The sequence below is a fragment of the Apis mellifera genome, linkage group LG1, assembly GCF_003254395.2.
Source record: "Apis mellifera strain DH4 linkage group LG1, Amel_HAv3.1, whole genome shotgun sequence".
Taxonomy (NCBI): Eukaryota; Metazoa; Arthropoda; class Insecta; order Hymenoptera; family Apidae; genus Apis; species Apis mellifera.
In genome coordinates this window covers 25293504-25313987 of record NC_037638.1, presented here as the reverse complement: position 1 = coordinate 25313987, position 20484 = coordinate 25293504, and the positions used below count along the sequence as shown (strand labels likewise).

General features: G+C 21.2%; 4 protein-coding genes across 4 annotated transcripts; 3 read left to right on the top strand and 1 right to left on the bottom strand.

The window, feature by feature from the left end:
• The first annotated feature begins 38 nt into the window (after positions 1-38).
• On the top strand, positions 39-4240 carry LOC413855 (rho GTPase-activating protein 24). Its single transcript, XM_006571634.3, has 7 exons — positions 39-465; positions 584-753; positions 851-1060; positions 1129-1505; positions 1614-1970; positions 2111-2878; positions 3004-4240. The coding sequence occupies exons 1-7, from the start codon at positions 329-331 to the stop codon at positions 3769-3771; spliced, it is 2787 nt and encodes a 928-aa protein (XP_006571697.2). The 5' UTR covers positions 39-328; the 3' UTR covers positions 3772-4240.
• Positions 4241-5335: 1095 nt separating this feature from the next.
• On the bottom strand, positions 5336-6650 carry LOC552260 (U6 snRNA-associated Sm-like protein LSm1). Its single transcript, XM_006571633.2, has 4 exons — positions 6541-6650; positions 6345-6461; positions 5776-5960; positions 5336-5689 (listed from the first exon to the last, which is right to left on the bottom strand). The coding sequence occupies exons 2-4, from the start codon at positions 6388-6390 to the stop codon at positions 5516-5518; spliced, it is 405 nt and encodes a 134-aa protein (XP_006571696.1). The 5' UTR covers positions 6391-6461; positions 6541-6650; the 3' UTR covers positions 5336-5515.
• A 491-nt stretch (positions 6651-7141) lies between these two features.
• LOC726259 (cytochrome c oxidase assembly protein COX16 homolog, mitochondrial) lies at positions 7142-7954 on the top strand. Its single transcript, XM_026445202.1, has 3 exons — positions 7142-7302; positions 7361-7469; positions 7850-7954. Exons 1-3 carry the CDS (start codon positions 7202-7204, stop codon positions 7922-7924), a joined length of 285 nt encoding a protein of 94 aa, XP_026300987.1. The 5' UTR covers positions 7142-7201; the 3' UTR covers positions 7925-7954.
• A 1011-nt stretch (positions 7955-8965) lies between these two features.
• Positions 8966-15461, top strand: LOC412745 (blastoderm-specific protein 25D). The gene is made up of 13 exons (XM_026443045.1): positions 8966-9065; positions 10059-10485; positions 10572-10702; positions 10954-11150; positions 11254-11490; positions 11555-11975; positions 12060-12220; positions 12312-12379; positions 12469-12527; positions 12604-13494; positions 13700-14393; positions 14696-14796; positions 14958-15461. Exons 2-13 carry the CDS (start codon positions 10104-10106, stop codon positions 15093-15095), a joined length of 3480 nt encoding a protein of 1159 aa, XP_026298830.1. The 5' UTR covers positions 8966-9065; positions 10059-10103; the 3' UTR covers positions 15096-15461.
• The last annotated feature ends 5023 nt before the right edge of the window (positions 15462-20484 follow it).

The window sequence follows — 20484 nt, the reverse complement described above, 5'->3', positions numbered from 1 at the left end:
TGTACAATATCACCACCAGATGGTGCTAAGAATAAGATTTAGTATTGTGTTACTATAAAACCGTTATTACTTTGTGTAAATCCGGATAATTGAATATTGGTTGAATACGTATTTAAGAAAACTACGAATGAATGAAAATATTAATGCATTATGTTTTATTTCTCACATTAACCAATTATTTTATAAAAGATAATTTATAATGGGTGCATAAATATTTTACATCAAAACAGAAATCATTCAGAATGAAAATAACCGCCGTTAACAAAACGGTAACAAATGTGTATATAATAATTCAAAAATGTCAAAACGTGTTTAAATTATCGTTATTATGGAATTAACAATGGAAGATTTTAACGATGGTGTGGATGGTAAATTGGCTTTTAGAATGCGAAAAGTCAATCCAGAACAATTTCACACTCTCGTCAAAATGCATTTATCTTTTGAATTAGACCTTAATACCGAAGAGTAAGATGAATTATTATTTAAATTATTTAAATTTGAATTTAAATATTGATATTATAAATTGCATATTATTTGTCAAAATAAAATATATTTTATAAATTGTAAAATTACTATATTATAGCAGTGACTGTATCAATGAAAAGACGAAATTAAAAAAATGGGGTCTCTTAAGTTTTTCAAAAAAACCTAAATCGACAATTAATTTACAAAAAGGAATTGAAGGTGCTAGTTTATCTGAAGATGGAATAAATCAAGTGAAACAGTTAATAGAATATTTATCTAAAGAACAAAGTAAGTAAAAATTTATTATAAAAATTTATATTATAAAATTATAATAATTATTAATAAAATTTAAATAATTTTTTTTTTTTTATATCTAAATTTAAAGATATTATTCAAGAAGGTATATTTCGACGTACTGGTAAATTGACAAGACAACAAGATTTAAAAATTGCACTATATCAAGGTAGTCCATTAAATCTTAATGATGGTCGATATAGTGTACATGATTGTGCATCAGTATTAAAAGGTTTTTTGGCTGATTTACCAGAACCGTTGTTATCAGATTTACATTATCCTGCACATTGTCAAATTGCTGGTAAGAAATTAATTAATCTAAATTAATTTTAATTATGTTATTTTAAAATTTATTATTCTTGATTTTAGAATTATGTAGCTCTGATGTAAGTGGGAATGATGCTAGATTATTAAGATCTTTGCAATTACTTTTATTGCTTCTACCATCTATAAATAGAGTTTTACTTAAATATATTTTGAATCTTCTTAATAAAACGGCTAGTTTTGAATCTAATAATAAAATGAATTGTGATACTCTTGCTACTCTTTTTACTCCACATTTAATGTGTCCAAGAAAATTATCACCAGAAGCTTTACATATTAATTCTCAAAATTTATCATGTTTAGTTGCATTTATGATTAGAAAAGAAAATGAATTATTTGAAATTCCACCAAAACTAGCTACAGATATTAGAGCATATTGGGTAGAACAAGAAAGAAAATTACTTAGTCCTAAAAATACAGATGTAAGTTTTTTTTATTTAAATCTTTAATAATATCTTAAATTTAACTAGGACAATTATTATGTATAGGACAATTATATGTATAGTTTAAATAATTATTTATTATTACAGTTAAATGAATCTATACAGGATACAACAGGTACAGCACATACAGTTTTCAGTTTTGTGGATCATAAATTAACAGCAAAAGCAAATTCTACACAAGATACTCAGGCAGCATTAGCACAACTTTATGCTCACATACAAGCTATGCCAGAATCAGCTAAAAAACGCAGACTTGTAAAACAATTTAATAAGGAAAACGGTCAAGGAACACCAAGACAAGTTAAGCACTTTCGAACTAAGAGTCTTGGAGATTCAATTAAAAAACATATATTTCAGAAAAAGATTTTGGGACATAAAAAGTTTGATATTAATATAGGTTGCAATATTACTAGATCTAATAGTGAAGAAAATATATTATCATCGGTAAGATATATACTATATAATATTTTCTATGATCAATATTTGTTTATTTCATAACAGCATTATTAATTTTATAATGCATGTTAAATATTTATAACAATCTATAATTAATATATTTTATATGCATGTTTGTTATTATACAGAATTTAGAAAAGTCATTACTTCAAACAAAAGTTTTATTTAGTAAATCAGATGATGAACTTAGTATGGAAAACTATGATACAAATAATGATAATTTTCTTCACACTAAACATATTAGTAATAGCACTGGTAGTCTTAATACTTCTACATTAAAAAGTTACAAAGACAAAAGAAAAGCTGTATTAATGAAATTTATAAATATAAAGGAACAAATGAATGATCAATATCATAACTGGCCTGTACATAAATCAAATAAAGGGTCATACGTTGATGAATCTATAAATTCAAAACCAAGTAATACAAATATATCTTTACAAGATTTTAATAGCAAGGAATTTGAAGATAATAATACTGCAATTAATACTATTAGAACATCTAGACAACTTAGTGAACCACCAGATATGTATTCTTCCCAAAATACTTTGTATGAAACTAGTAAAAGTGAATTATTTAGACAGAATTCAGAACCTATAATAGCACAAAAAGCAATTCATGGAAACATGGCATCAATTACAAATTATATTGAAGACAACAAGAAAATAGTGGAACATTCAAAATTGGAATCTCAAATTGATAGTGCATGTGTCCATTTATCTCCTGTTGTAAAGAACAGACTTTGGAATGTGTATGTTGCACATACATCAACACCATCAAATTTATTACGTAAAAGCTTAGTTACTAACGATTATATATTAACTCCTATTACTAATAATGATAAGAGCATGAGTCCAATTACACAAAGTGCTACTAAAATGACAAAAGCTATGCAGGTATGCATTTGTAATATTATTTCTTCTATTATTGCACCTATTTACTTTTATTATTATTTAATATATTTATATTTTATAATGTATAATTATAAATTTGAATTAGTAATTTTTTATATTGATTACAGGAAACAATGATGACACCACGATCAAGAAAACCAGTAATGATGATTTCTGGATCAAATCTATGTAATCTTGCTTCTATTAATAACAGTTGGAATCAATATAGTATGTCTAATAACATACATAGATCAAATATTGATATTATTAGTTCAATGAATTATACTTCAATTCTAGAAGAATCTCAAAAACTCAATAACACAAACAGTGAAATTGTATACAGTGAAATTATTGACTTGGAAAATAAAGAAAACTTAGATAAAAATACAACAGAAAAACAAAAATTTGTTACATCGATTACTGATGATTGTTATGCAATCAAACAACAAAGTACTATGTCTATAACAAGCACATTTAGAGAATATTTATTGTCTAGAAGTGTATTAACTGCTAGTCCTGTTGATCTCAGTTTTTCATCGCGTACAGGAGACTTTGAACAATCAGAATCTGATTTAAACATTTTAAATGAAGATGGTCTTTCTGAAAGCTTATTATGTTGTTTAAATGGAAATCAACCAGAATCTGATACTTCTGGTATCGTATCTGGAAGTACGAATAGTGCGAACAATTCGTTGGAAAAAAATGACGAAATGGCGAGCTCGCCAAGAAAACGAGCAACTAGTTTGCAACGTAATGATTCTAAAAGATCAATAGTGGAATTTAAAACATCAAAAAATATACATCAAAAAGAACAAGGTTTTAGACATAAGCAATTAAGTGAATCAACATTAAATTTAGTAAAAATAAGAGACACATTTCAAGAAACTTCATTTTGATTGTGAAATAATCACAATATATGCCAAAAATTAAAATAATATTTAAACATATAAAAGTTTTAATATGTTCACTTCTATATCTTTATATACACTTATTTTAATAATTTTTATTTTAGACAAACAAATGAACATAAAAATCTATAACATTGATAGATTTACTCAATTGTGTTTGTAGAACAAAATTTTAAAGTATATTGTTACTGATTTTTGGGGATTTCCATTACTTTTGTGCTTTTATAATAAAAGTAGATTAATACATAAATATGTAATATACTTGAATTCGTAATATTTATATAGTAAATAATTTGTACTAAGATGTAATATTTAATGCTCTAAAAATTTATACATCACATATATTTTGTTAATTTATAATTATTCATTATATGAATAAACTTTTTTTGCATAAAAAACAAAAATATTGTAATTATATTTAAAATTAGTTAATAAATGCATATATTAAAAAAATAAATTAATGAGTTCATATTAAATGCAATGATTATAAATACATTTATTTCATTTTATATTTAAATGCATTATTTTAACAATATAGAATTAAAAAAAAAATAAAATATATTTTGTAATATATTTATGTGATTTCTTTGTAGATAATACAAAGAACATTTATTTTTTAATATATATATATATATTTAATATATATATATATATATATTATTAATGATATGCAATTGTATATAATTTTTAATATGAATATATTCATTTTTTATGATTTTTATGAATAATATATTAATTTTATTAAGTCTATAATAGACTTAATGAAAAGAAAGATACAATAACTTAAAAATCATATATTTTATTAATATCTTTAAATATATAACATATCTTTATATTTGATATGTAAAAGCAAAATACAATATAATATTGTAAAAAACCTAAATAAGTTCAATATCATTTAAACAATATTATATTTAATATTATATAAACAAGGAGACAAAAAACTATAACTGCCAAAGAATGATAATATTAAATTATTTATCATAAATATGTGCTATTTGAATTAAATTTTACATAATATATTAGATTTTTTAAATAAAATATTTTAAATCATGAAATGATCTTATATATTTTTAACAAAATATATTTTATACATTTATTAAATATTTAATACATAAGTAACATTTACACATGATATCTTTTATGTTCAATCAAATTTTTAATCAAATTGTTCATCTTTATTTTTAATTCAAAATACAAGGAAATTATTCAAACAAGAATTCTTTATATAAAACAAAGTATTTAAAACTGATCATAGAAAAATATATGATTACTAGTGAAATATATAATCTGTGAATATAATCAATATATTTACTTATGTATTTAATATAGTCAATAAAGACTATATATCAATTATAATGTTTTCATTTAAATATAATATTTATATATAGCAGAAATTTAAAGATCTTTAAAAGTATGATACAATTATAGTCCATACATTTTCTACATTATAAATACAGGATTAATATAATAAAAGTAAACTATATAAATTTTCATATTATTGATAGCTTAAGTCAAATTTCAATTGTACTAATATAGTTTTATAAAGAAATTGTTGGGCATAATTAATAACTATTTTTATCTTCACAATTATGTAATATAGTTACATTTTACAAATTATCATCACTAAATATTATCAGAAAGATAGTGATGTATAACATGAATCACACATTTCAGAATTATGTGAAGATGTGGATGACAAAGTATTAGTAGTTAATGATGTGGATATGGGTCAGAACATATCATCATGACCCATATCTGGAATATATGATAAACCTCGTTCCTTCAAAGTTTTATTTATTAATCTCTTTTGATCTTGTTTTAATTCTTGTTCTCGTCTTTGTGCATCTAAGATATCATCAACAGATACTTCAGTTAATGGTAAATCCCTTTCTTTGTCTCTGTCCTATAATAATAATCACAATGTTTTACTAAACAAAATTTTTTTTTAAATAATATAATTTTGTATATATTTTGTATATATTATATTACTATTTCCCCCAAAAGGACAACATTTTCTCCTCTGACAATAAAAATGCCTCTTGGGATATCTCCATATTCTTTACCAACATGAATTCTTTCAATTGTACGATGGAGCACAATATTAGCAAATTGATCAACACTTCTAAGATATCCAATTAATGTTCTGCCATCTCTTAGTAAAACCATAAGTTTTTCTAAACAAGAATTATATATAATATCTCAATGAAAATAATTTTATTTATTTTTTTTTAAATAAATATTAAAATAAACAAAGTGTTAAGTTTTATTGAAAATTTACAAATTTATGAAAAATTTTATAAAAAATATTTTAATTTTTTAAATTTTATAAATAAAATTTTGATTAGAACAGTTTAAATAATATAATTTTAATATGATAATAGAAGTTAATAACGATTTATATTATATTAATAGTTTTTTATATAGAATATAATTATTTTTATAAAATAATTTTATAAAAATTGCACTTAATAAGATTAAATGTAAAAATATAATAACATACCGGTATAACCTAACAAATGAAATATTTATAACGTTATTTAGGTTACATAAATACGTACTGTCAAGTTCTTCAAGTAGAGATGCCGTTCCTGGCAAAATGTTCATTTTGAAATTTCTTATATTTCTGGCAGAAATATTTTTCAAATTAAAATTAAAACTTTATACGTCAGCTTAACCTGTAGTGAAATTTAAAACTAAAATCATTTTGTTTTTTTAGAGTCAATAATGGTTTGAATTATTTTAACTTTTAATTACCGAATGAATAATATCAATAAATTTATTTAACTATATAAAGTGAAGATAATAAAATTATAATCATTATTATTTTCACATTTCTCACTTAAAAGATCCATATAAATCGATATATTTCGCTGACTTTTTATTGGTCAAATAAAATCAATTTGAATCATCGAAAAACTAAACAAAAAATGTAATTGTCATAACTAAAAAAATTATTATATTATTATTAACTTTTTTTGTAATTAAATTGTATAAATAAATTATTAGATTAATATACAAAAATCAAAACATATATATAAAAATAAATAAAAATATGAGTATGAAATAAATAATTAAATTAATTTAATTAACATTAATATTCATATTATATACTCTTTAAATATAATAATATCATTATTTCGAAATATGTTAATTATAATATATATTTATTAATTTAGGAAATAATTATAAATAATATATATAAAAAAAATACGCATAAAATTATGTAAATATAAACAAGCATTTAATTTAAATTATAAATTTATATGAATATTATTTATAAAGTAATGATAATATTAATAAGAAATATTTGAATTAATTAAAATTATTACAATCATAATATACAATTTTAATATATTTGAAATTATAATGTTTCATTCATAATTCAAATTTTGTGACAGTATGTACATAACCTATAATGAAACGATTTCATGAAACAAAATTATTTCGGCAGTTTTTACCATTTATGATACTTATTATAGGAGGTTCATTCTTCATTCAAGAATTTACAAAATTAAAGTATGTATTTTAATATTTAATAATATAATATTTTAAAAATTTATTTCAATTTTTCTAGATATAAATATTCAAAAGTTACATCACAGGATTTCAAAATGGAAATGAAAAAAAAAGGTATTGAAATGAAAAAATCTTCTACTCTTGAAGAGGAATATGAAAAAATAAAGGTAAGTGAGACTTTAATTAAAAAACGTTTAAAAAAGTTTATTAAATAAAATGTATATATTAAATTATATTAAAATAAATATTGAATATTCAAGAATATAATTTATTTTTTTAAAAAGAAAAAATTATTTTAAATATTATTAGCAAAAAATTAATAATAAAGATATTAAAATGCATAATAATAACAATAAGAAAAAAAATTAAAATAATAAGATAAAGATTTATTAACATATATTATGTATTATTGAATGAAAATCCATGATAATACATCTTATTCTTTTATTTATAAAAATAATATTATTATTGTTATTGAACAAAATATTGCAATTATATCAATATATTAAATAATTATATAATAATGTTTAATTTAATATTATTATAGATTTTGGACATTGATAATTGGGAAAATGTTCGTATACCACGACCATGGGAGGAACCAAATAGTCCAAACAATTAAAATTGTATTTAAAAAAAAATTTTAATTTTAGAAAAAAAAATATATGTATAATAATATATTTAATATATTTAATATTTAAAAAAAAATTAAGTTATTATTATTATTATAAAAATTATATTAAAATACAATTTTTCAAATTTTTCATGTACATATATTTCTTTTTTGTTATCATGAATATTTTATTATTATAAAAAAATGTATACTTAATTTATTTAATAACTTTTCTATGTTGCAAAATGATTTTATAAAAATAAAGATTCTATTCATCAATATCTTCATAAATGGCAATCTTTTATTCTTATATGAAAAATATTTTATACTAAATTTATTTATTTTCTTGCATTATTTATTTTCTTGCATTAATTTTAAAATGTTATTTATAAATATTTGAATATAACATAATATTTTTAAGAAAATTTTTATTTTATTTATTTTATTATTAAATTTTTATTGTATTTTATAATAATTATAAAATAATTATTATAAAATTTATAATAAATGATAAATAATAATTTTTAAATAGAAACTTAATTTAATAATATTTAATTATTATTGTATTTGAATAAATATTTTATTATTATTATTATTTAAATAGTAAAAATTAATTTATAGAAATATATATATATTTTTTATTATAAAATCACTAAATTTGAAATATACTACCATCTAGCGTTCGTTATTATAATTTAATAAATTTAAATTCTATATATTTTTTTCGTATGAATGAGAAGGGAAATTTTAAATTTTCTGTGAAATTAAAAAAAAAAATATTATAATTGAAAATTGAACGATATAAATATAAAATATATTTTGATATGACTATGTGACTATGTGATTATATATATATATATATATGTGCGCGCACAATTCATAAATTGTCTGTAAAACTCAAAAAAAAAATGTAAATATTACAGTTGAAAATAGAACGAAATAAATATAAGATATATTTTGATATGATTATTTACATACTTATATACTTAAATACAGAACACACGCGCGCACATAAAATTCATATACATATATGTATGTATATATACATTTAGTTATATATACATATATATATATATATATATGCGTACACATATAGATAAATAGACAGAATATGTTTGCGTGATTTGTGAAACGAACTTATAATTTAGTGGTAGGTTATAATCATTTTATAATTTAAATGTTTAGTTTTTCATATAATAAAAAATCATAGCAACAAAGTTTATTATTTTTAAATTGTTATTTCTTTATTTTTGATTAGAATAACTTTTTTAAAATTTATACATACCGTTATCTAGCTGCAAACATAATTTACTTTGAAACATATTTATTACGCAATCTAAAACTAATAAAAATTTAACATTATATATATTTCTTAATTATTAATATAGTTTATAAATTATTAATATATATATGTACTTATAATATGTTAATTTGTTATATATTAGAAATTAATAATTTTAAACATATTTTTTAGGTTAACATATCCTATATAATATTCGATTAAATATATTTTAATTGTTTAAAATATTTTTTTATTTTCCTAATATAAAAAAACTTCACTGAATTCAAATGAACAAAATTAATTTAATTTAGTAATTAAAATAATATGAATATTTTGTTTATTGTAATCATTGTAATATTAATTATTTCTTTTTAATTAATAACAATATATACAATGTTGTATGTACATATAAAAAATAAATGATTAAATAATCATTTTAATAAAAAAATTTAAAGTAAAATATTTTTGAAAATATTTATATTAATAAATTTAATAAACATATATTATATACATATATTTTATATATATGACATAAATTAATGAATTATTTTTAAAAAGAAATGATTAATTTTTTTGTTAATATAAAAAAAATTAAATTGAAAATTTTTATTTGAAAATATATTTAAAAATAATAAAAAAAAATATAATTTTATATTAATTTTATATAGTAATAAAATTTTATTTTAAAAATTGAAAATTAGTATTTAATAATTTTGAAGATTATTAATAAAGAAATACACTTTAATTTATTTTATCTTAATTTCTAAACTTTATATAGAATTTGAATTATAAATATTGATATTATTTCTTTCCTAAAATCTAACAATTTAATAATTTTATATAATTATATTAATATTATAGATTTACCTTATTTTATATCATATCAAAAAACAGTGAAAGGATGCCATGGATGAACAGAATAATGATCCTTATGAACAACAGCTTTATGCTGTGTTTCAAAGTTGTCTAATAAAGGGAGAAACTGAATTACGAGAAGATAATTGGCTCAGTTTATGCCACAAATTACATTTGGCAGAACAAAGTGAAGAATTAAAATCATGCATCCAACAACATGGACAAGAAAAACAATCTATATCATTCCAAGAGTTTAGAACTGCTTTATTAACTTTATTAGGAAAAACACAAAATCCAATTATACAAACAGAGAAAGATAATATAACAGAATCACAAAATGATATAAATTCACATATTATAGATAATAAAAAATGTAATTCTTTAGCATCTAATAATTCTAATTCTAATGTAGATTTTTTAAATGGAAAAACAGGTAATTATAATGTTTAAATAATTCATTATCTTTCTATATTTGTAATTTATTTTTATTTATATAAAATATATGTTATTAATTTCTAGGTGTAACAATAAATGAAAATAGACTGAAATGTTTATGGGAAAAGATAAATATTTATTTAAAAGAAAATGTGGATTCTGCAACAATCTTTTTTATATCTAACTGTTTAGGAATCCCAGCTCTTCCAAAACAGGTAATTATTTATATATATTATTTTTATATAATAATATGTAATAATAATAATAATTTTATAATTATATGATATATTATTATTTATATATAATATAATATTATTATTTATATATAATATTATATTAATACTATATTATAATATTATATATAATATAATATTATAATATTATTATATTAATATTATATTAATATTTATTATATAATTTATATATTAAATGAATATAAGTTACATCACAAAATATTATTTTACAGATTTCACAGTGTATTTTTGAGAAACTTGATCAAAATTGCGATGGATTGATTAATTTAGATGAATTTCTTGTTATATTTCAAAATAAAGCAATGGAAGATCAATTAACTTTAGATAAAAATAATGATTCCACAAAAGAGCTAACTAAATTGGATTTTAGAAAACGAAACTTTGATATACATACTTCCCGCAAAACTAAGTACTGCATTATTTTTGAATATAAACATGTATAATTCAATTTATATAATATTATTATTTCACAAAATTTTTATTTAATTTCTTATTCTTATTTTAAACAATAGTTTTACAAGGAATAATACTATTCTGGACACATGGAAATTTTCTAATATTACAAATACATCTTTATTAACGGATGGAGGTCTTAAAATATCTGAAATTTCTTTAACAGATTTAACATCTACTTTATGTGATGAATTAAAAAATTTTAATGATTCATTAGATTATTCTGCAATTCGATCTCATATAATGTTATTACGAGATGTTCTCATATTATATCAGGAAGAATTACATAATTTAAAGTAAGTATTACAATTTATATAGAAATTATGTAGTTTATTAATGGAAATGTTTCTATATTTTTAGCCTTATGATAGAAAATATAAATAGTGAAAAAGAGAAACTTCGTATCGATGCTGTAGAAGCTAATGAACGAGCAAATACTCTTGCTCAAGAAATTGATGAACAACATGTTCGACAAGAAGAGATTGTTCAAAATTTACGAAAACAAATTGAACAACGTCATTCTGAAACTATACAAGATTTATCAAACCAACTTAGTTCTGAACGAGAAATGAGTGCTAGCATTCTGAAATCAAAAGATGATCAAATACAAATATTACAAAAAGAAAATCATGAGATTAGAAATAAGTTTGTAAGTACATTACAAGAAAATCAAGTTTTAGAAAATGAAAATGAAAATCTTCGTAATCAAATTGAAAAATTTAAACAATCAAACAATGAATTAATAACTCAAATAAAAATGTTGGCGGCAGAGCATGATGAGGTATTCAAATAATTTTATTATAAATAAAAGAAAATGATCTAAATCTTATGTTTATATTCATATGTAATCGGTGATTTTATTTAGTCGCAAAATGTAGAGGTGAAACATCAACAAGAAGTTATATATTTGGTAGATCGTATTAAACAATTACAATTAGAAGCAGTTCTTTTACAAGATCAAAATGATGAATTAACAGCAGAAATAGAAAGTTTAAAATTGCATGATCGTCATACTAAAGATATAAGGTAACATTTAAAATAAAAGATAAATTAAACATAAGAATATATATTAAAAATAATAATATACATTAATTTTGTTATATTTTATTATTAACAGACCGAATAATTTTTCTGGTACTCATATAATAACTCATACAAGGAATACACAGTCAAATGAAAATGAAAGTAAGAAAAAAAATTAATATATCTTTCATTTAAATATTCTTTCATTTATATTTTAATATTATATATATTAATATTTAACATATTTTTAGATAAAGAAACATTTGTTGAGGAAGATGATTTAGATGTAGTTTTAAAACATTCCACATCTGTAAGTAATAATTAATAATTTATATTTAATTTAAAAAAACAAATATTAAACGTATATATTTATTATTATTGTATAGCTATCTAGTAATTCCAATGAAGATGAAAATTGTAAAGTGATAGATTTAAAACAATTTAAAGATACAGTTATAAAGCAATTAAAAAATATATATTTAATTAATAGTAATAAATGTACTTTAGACAATTGTGCATTTAAAGATGAAATATCAGATATGATTATGAGATTACAATCTTATTCAAATACACAAATTTTTAAAGAAGCTGAGTTTGTTAAAAGTATTGCATCTGAAATAGAAACAGAATGTGAAGAACGAACGAGTGAATCTTTAAGAGATTTTGTTGTCCCTAAACACAAAAATTCTGTTTGTATGAAACGAATAATAACATCCAATAGTAATGATAATAATTATGATGTTGATAATTTCAATCAAGATATAAAAAGTTCGTTGCAAAATAAAGTTTTAAGTCTTAGAGATTATCCTCCTCGTAAAGAAGAACATATAAATGCAGATAATCCAAAATTAAATAAAGAAAAAGATGTTTCAATTATTAATTATATTAACACAAAAACTAATAATGAAATTAATACAAGAGCTAATTCAAATTTAATAAAAACTGAATCATCTGAAAATATTCTTTTAAACTCAAAGCTCAAAGAACTTGAAGCAGCTCATGCTGCTGAAAAAAAACAATTAATTGAACAATGTGCAGAATTAGAAAGAAGTTTAGATATGCTTAAAATAGAATATGAAGAATGTGAAGATTATTGGACTGCTAAATTAGAAGAAGAAAGACAACTTTTTGAGCAAGAACAAAAAATTAGTGATGAAAAATTTTCAGAACTTATAGCTAAAATGGCAGAATATGAAGAATTAATTAGTCCAATTGACAAAGTAAAAAATGGTGGACGTTTGTCTCCAATTGAAGAAAAATTTAATTTAGAACAACAAGTAAGATATATTTTTATTTATTTTTACTATATATTGCATTCTATTATATACTACATTCTATTCTATACAATTTGTATTCTATTATTATAGTTTTTCTTTTAATATTATTTTTAATATTATTATTCAAAAAAATTATATTAATATTCATTAAATTATAATTGAATTATTATTTATTATGCTCACTTACATTATTTTATTTATACAGTATTTAGATTTAGAAGAAGAATTTGAAAAATGGAAACTACAAATGGAAGAAGAAATTTCTCAAAAAGATAAAGAAATTAAAGATTTACATGAAAAAATAAAGTGTTTAGAACGACCGATAATGACTGATGTGTCTATACAAGTTACAGATGAATTTATTTTTCCATTTTTATTAACACAATCAAATTATGTTCCTAATGATTCATTCAGTGTTAAACCGTCCAGTGAATCAGTTTCAAAATTAACTCAATGTAGTGATAATATTCGCAATCTATCTGAAGAATTTAAATATAATGGAATCCTAGAATCTTCAACTTTATCAAATGATTTTATTCCACGATTAAAAAAAGATGATATAGATAGTGGCAATTGTAATTTACAAATGCAGTATTCTATGAAAGTTAATGATGTATTTAAAGTTGAAACGCCAGAATTACAATGGAAAATAGTAGGTAATAATGGAAAAATCTTAAAAGAAGAAAATGTTCACAATGCAGAATATGATTTTGTACAGAATACATTAAAATTAAAAGCATCAAATTGTCAGTGCATGCGAAGTGATACACAAGTAGATTGTATAAATATTAATATATTACAGAATTTAAATATGAAACTTCAGGCACAAGAACGTAAAAGACATCAATTGCAAGAATGTTTTAAACAACAACAATATCACATTGAGCATGTATTACAACGTGAGTTATTTTATAATTTCACTAAAATAATTATATGTAAATATAATTATAATAATTAAAAAACTTTTTTATCTTTACTAATTTTTAAAATTTTTTGATTTCTTTTTATTTTGATTTTACTTATTTTTTGAAATTTTTTGATTTCTTTTTATTTTGATTTTACTTATTTTTTGAAATTTTTATTTATTGAATATTTAAATTATATATATATATATATATATATATATATAATTTATTGAATATTTAAATTATATATATATATATATAGTAGTGTATATTAAGATATTAAATTGTTATTTCAGATATTATATCTCAACATCAAGTAGAAATATCAGAATTACAATGTCTTCTTCGTAGTACACAAGAAAGACTTCAAATAGAATTTCAAACAAATGCAGAACAGGTACATAATTTCTTTTTTTAAAATTTGAAATATTTTTATATTAATTTATATTATAATATGTAATTAATATTTAATATGTAATTATATTTTAAATAATATAATTTCATTCATATAGAATTTATAATTAAATAAATTTTAATTTTTTTTATTATTTTTTATAGGCTGAACGATTGGCACAAACTGATATATTAGTAAAAGATTTATATATAGAAAATGCCTGTTTAACAGCTAATTTAAAACGTTTACAACAACACTATAACATGATAACAGGATTGAATACTGAATCAACTTCAATATGATATTGCAATCAGTTATTAATAACATATAATAGAAAAAGCTTTATTAATAAAATATTAGTACTAATGTTACTAATATTTTAAATGAGTGAGTCAGAGATAAATAATCTATCTCAAATGTTAATTGTGATACATACTATTTTTTTTTAATCACAGTATCAAAAGAATAAACAAAATTCATATTTTTTTTATTATAATGTTGATGTTAAATCGTAGAATAGTTTGAACATCTAAAAATAAGTAGTTAAAATTTTTCAAATTGATATACGTATTTTTATTTAATATTTTAACATGTATACATATAATGTTAAAATAATTATAAATATATACCTTAGATTTCATTTTGTGTATACATGTACAGAGATTAATTACATCAACATAAAAATTAATACAATTCATTGTGTAATATTATACATAATGAACAAAAATATATAATACATTTTTTTTTTTTTTTTTTTTAAGAAAAATGTAGTATAAAAAAAACGAATAATGAAATTACCAATGATAATAGAGAGTTGAAATAATTAAAAATAGTTATATTTATATTTAAAGCAAACAGTATTTAATATTAATATTAAATTCAAATTTTTTTTAATGTGAAATGAAATGAAATTAATATATCATTGAATTATTATAGTTAATATTGAAAACATATAATCTGTTTTATAATTGTTAAATTATAAACGGATTTAATTATAAGATTCAATTTTCAGGAATCTATAATTATAATTTATATTAAAAAAAAAAAAAACAAAAAGAAACATATAACTCGATCATAAATTATAATAAAAAAAAAAATAATCAAATTAATTAGTAAAAAAAATTATATTATCTTTTTTTTATACTATTCATTAAATTATCATATGAACAAAAAAATTTTAAAACTGTTTGCTTAGACTTTTTTAACCTATATACCAAAGATAGGAAATTTCGAGTTTAACGAATTAATCATTATTATTATGTATACTCATTATTTGTTACGTATAAGCAATTACTTTCTTAGTAAGAAAGAGATATTTTATTTTATAGTAATTATTATGATTAAATTACAATAAAATTATTTTGTTATTTTAATAATGTTATTTACACATATAAAATAAAGCTTATACGAAATAAATATGTTATGTACACAGTAGTATCATCATTTATAATGATAGTAAAATAATAATTAAGAAGACATTCAAATTGTAATATTGATTTTTTAAATTAAAATAGAATATAATTGGTTTTTATTTGTTTCTTAAATAATGAGATTCTATTTAACATAAAATTGATTGTAATATAAATTCTATATAAATGTTCATTGAATTTATTGATATTATTGTTAAAAAAAATTATTATTTATATTTTCAAAATTTTCAATGTTTAGTGGATTTTATTCAGTATTAAAGATTCTGAGCTTTATGATATATGATCAAGATTAATGTTATTAACATTAATATTTTGCATTCACTTATATTACACAGTTTTCAATAATAATATGAGAATTACTGTGTATTAAATATTCAACCAAATATATGCAAGATATTGTATAATATATGATCATAGCTTTATTGAATATATTATAACAATAATAATAGGTATTGTATATACTATACATACATAACTTACTCCTTTTGTATATTCTAATTCAGATTTATCTTATTTCAATCATATCGCTGCCATATAAAGCATTTTGTACATGATATTTATATAAATGTTTATATATTACCATGTTGCAGCGAACTGTTTTTTCATATTTGCCTTATTATCTTTATTAAAAATCATACGTGATCTTTAATACTATTTTTTTATATATATTTCTTTATTATCACTGTTAAATTATCTTTGAGTTTTTCATAATGAAATTGTTAAACGGCAATAATAATGGTTATGCAAATTATACGATTTTAATGCAATAATTAAAAATTTAAAAAATATAATTTGTTGTATTATTAAACAGATGTTACATATCCTACTTTGTATACATTGTCAAAATGTACAAAGTGTATTAATGAGTAAAAGAGCATAAAAAAAAAACAACAAATCAAAATTTGTTTTTATTATTATATCTTATATTTTATTTATTTATGTTCCTTTTAAAAATGAAATTATATTATTATAATTTTTCGTAATATGAAATGAAATAATTTAACTTCAAATTTAATTATAAATTCATAAAATATAAATAATACATAAAAAAACTTAAGAATAATTCAATTTAGAAAAATAAATTATTAATTATTTTTACAAATTATTTAAATTCATATATTTTAAAATATTTTTAATTAATTATAAATAAGAAATATTTATAATATATAAGAAGTAATATTTATTACATACCTTTTTGTTGCCATTATTTATTTCCAAGAAAAATAAGAGGATTGCGGAGATACGTGAACACGAAAGATATTATTTATTTATAATTTATGAGGACAAACAAGTAAATTTACATAGGAAGGACACTTTGAGTAAAACACATTTGCTAAGTCATTATCATGCTTAACATAAAAAAGGAAACTAATCGAAGTCTAATCACCAGCCTTGCTGATATAGTCTTTCACCGAACGGCCATAAAACGGCGCCATAAAACAATCTAATTAGAATTATGAAACATTTTCGAAGCGAAAGCACGATAATTATATGCATTTTTCGTTACTAATCATATTAACACTAATCTTTCGTCGATTTGTAGCGAAAAATAAAGGACTTATAACGTGATCTTCGAATGGACACTAAACATCCCTATTTCTTTATTTCTCGTCCTTTCGCTCGCTCGCTCGCTCGCTCGTTCTCTCTCGCGCTCTCTTTTGTTCTCATTTTATTTATTCGATCGCTTTTTTTCTTTCACTTTCAATTCCTCTATACGTAATCTATAATAGCGTCATAGTAAACTAGTAAGGTACAAACAGGAGTTTTATACATGGTTTTACGAGAGAATACATTAAGCTCAGGTCTTATTTCTACTTTTACGAAAACATGGTCCTGTGTGTGTCCAACTTTGCGCGACAAATATTTCATTTGAAATTCTCCGATGAATCCTTTGTCATTTCATGAAAGAGTGAATAGAAATCGACGGAAATCGGCGCGAGTTTAAGAATGTAATTTTAGACACGCACGCAAGACAAACTTTATTAACAAAGTTTGCTCATAAAGATGCTGACGCAAAACAAATAAGCAAAATAAAAGCTGGAAAAACATGTTAAATATATTATAGAAACTTTGATGATAGATGTCGATCGGACAACTACAATTTATTTAATTATCGATAACGAGAATACGAAAATTCATTGCTCGCTTCGAAATTATACATATGTATATTATATTAACCTACGTTGTCCATTCGATTTGTTTAGCGAAAATGGTCGATGTTGTTTTGCTTTGGGAATTTAACTTAAAATTAATATCGATATATAATTTTTGACATCGAAATTAATATTTTATTTATTGAGCAAGGGTCTAAAACATTCTTTCTTCTTCTCAACTAGCGAAACTAAGGCTATGACATTCATATAAACGATTATTCGTGCACGCTGCTTCGAAGATTTGCATATCTTTGCGAAAAATTACTTAACTGAAAAAGAGCTAGTATTTGCTTTCGCGTTTTTCGTAAAATCGAAAATGGGAAAATAAGAAAAAGAAGAAAAATAAAAAAAAAATTAAATTTTTAAAACTAAAAAAGAAAAACACCAATTATGAAAATAAATATACTGTTACATTATTCGAATTTAATCGCAATAAAATTAGTACCCAATTTCTTAAAACGAGATTACAAATATTTTTCTTAGTCGAAAGTATTTTTTCTAACATTTTTTATCAAAATCTTATTAAGTATATTTTATACAATCAATGTTAATATTTTCTAAAATCAATATTATTATTTAATTATTTTCTTTCAGAAAAATAACATTGCAAAGAAAAACTTTCAAATATCAAAATCAATTCATTTTGCATTATATATTATATGCAATATTATAATTAACAATTTCTTTTAAAAATAGCATTTATTCCTTGAATTTAATTTAATATAAGAAAGTATAAAGAAACAATACGAGGGAGAGAGGGAAAGGGAGATACATGAAACAATCGCAATGACATTATTTTAGTCCATACAAAAATTAATGATCTGTATACTTGTTAGAGAATTTAAGTCGTTTGTCTTCGAAGCAGGTACATCACAGTTATACAGTTTTTTTTTTAGCGACTGGGTTCTCTATCTAATCGTAGTTACGCCTTACAGCCTTATAGCCTAATATCATAATTTGCCCGTGTCGGGTACAATAGGTACAGTATTATTGACAATCATTAAGACGGATCCTACTATTTAAATATAATTAGGTACATTTTGTGCAAGGTAATCGTTGTGTGACAGAATATAGGACAAGTGGCTATGCACTCAAACCATTGAAGCGTCTTTATAAAATGATGCCATTTCTCTCTCTCTCTCTCTCTCTCTCTCTCTCTCTCTCTCTCTCTCTCTATTCCTCCCCTTCCCTCTCCCTCCCTCCCTCGTTCTCTCTCTCTCTCTCTCTCTCTCTTTCCTTCTTTCATGGGTACATATACATTTTGCCTTTTTTCTTTTCTTAAATCTTACTATTCATTTCATTTTTTGGGTATTTATTCTTTCATTTTCCTTCATTATAATCAGTAAATTGTTCATTTCTCCAGAAAGACAAAAGAAACAAGAGGATCCGACTCGTCCGGTATATAAAGTATATAAAGGTTTCTACCACAGCCCATTTAACGATATATCATTCATATATATATATATAATATATATATATATGTATATAATATATATTATTGTTATATTATCATATATACGTATCATTAATACGATTCGTAGTGTACATTGAAACGTAACATATATAATATATATATAAAAAACACTAAGAACGACAGTTAATTTTCTTTCCCTCTCTTATATGTCCAAGCTTACACATCTACCACGTATTTGTTTCATCTTTTCTTTTTCTTTTCTTTCGCATCATCTCTCTCTCTCTCTCTCTTTCTCCCTCTTTCTCTCTCTCTCTCTCTCTCTCTCCTCTTTTTCGTGACTATACATATACATTATTCGTTTATCCGAAAAAATTGTACGATTCACGGTAAACATCTATTCACTGGCGCTTAAGTTAAAGGATGCTGAAGAATTCTCTTGTCTAAATATCGAAGAAAGGGCTAATAAGAAAACGTTTTTTTTTTTAAAGTCCTTAAAAGTTCTTTCTGGTTTGGATTGTCGATTCAGTTGAGAATAATTAATGCGGTTTTGGGTTATCAGCGTTGTAAAATCACAGCCCAAAAACATCGAAGAAGTTGAACAAACGAACAAGCTAGAGAATCGATCAGACACGATTCGATCCGCCAATTTAATTATTGCCGTTGCCTTAGCTTCGATTTCGAACAACCCTTTTTT

What these genes read in the sequence shown, in the direction of transcription:
- LOC413855 (XM_006571634.3), top strand. Translation starts at nt 329, where the DNA reads ATGGAATTAACAATGGAAGATTTTAACGATGGTGTGGATGGTAAATTG. An exon ending in TGCACATTGTCAAATTGCTG is followed by an intron (nt 1,061 to 1,128) that starts GTAAGAAATTAA and finishes TCTTGATTTTAG; the next exon opens with AATTATGTAGCTCTGATGTA. An exon ending in TTAGTCCTAAAAATACAGAT is followed by an intron (nt 1,506 to 1,613) that starts GTAAGTTTTTTT and finishes TTATTATTACAG; the next exon opens with TTAAATGAATCTATACAGGA.
- LOC552260 (XM_006571633.2), bottom strand. Translation starts at nt 6,390, where the DNA reads ATGAACATTTTGCCAGGAACGGCATCTCTACTTGAAGAACTTGACA. An exon ending in TCTACTTGAAGAACTTGACA is followed by an intron (nt 5,961 to 6,344) that starts GTACGTATTTAT and finishes ATTCTTGTTTAG; the next exon opens with AAAAACTTATGGTTTTACTA. An exon ending in TTGTCCTTTTGGGGGAAATA is followed by an intron (nt 5,690 to 5,775) that starts GTAATATAATAT and finishes TTATTATTATAG; the next exon opens with GACAGAGACAAAGAAAGGGA.
- LOC726259 (XM_026445202.1), top strand. Translation starts at nt 7,202, where the DNA reads ATGAAACGATTTCATGAAACAAAATTATTTCGGCAGTTTTTACCATTT. An exon ending in CAAGAATTTACAAAATTAAA is followed by an intron (nt 7,303 to 7,360) that starts GTATGTATTTTA and finishes CAATTTTTCTAG; the next exon opens with ATATAAATATTCAAAAGTTA. An exon ending in AGGAATATGAAAAAATAAAG is followed by an intron (nt 7,470 to 7,849) that starts GTAAGTGAGACT and finishes ATATTATTATAG; the next exon opens with ATTTTGGACATTGATAATTG.
- LOC412745 (XM_026443045.1), top strand. Translation starts at nt 10,104, where the DNA reads ATGGATGAACAGAATAATGATCCTTATGAACAACAGCTTTATGCTGTG. An exon ending in TTTTTTAAATGGAAAAACAG is followed by an intron (nt 10,486 to 10,571) that starts GTAATTATAATG and finishes ATTAATTTCTAG; the next exon opens with GTGTAACAATAAATGAAAAT. An exon ending in TCCCAGCTCTTCCAAAACAG is followed by an intron (nt 10,703 to 10,953) that starts GTAATTATTTAT and finishes ATTATTTTACAG; the next exon opens with ATTTCACAGTGTATTTTTGA.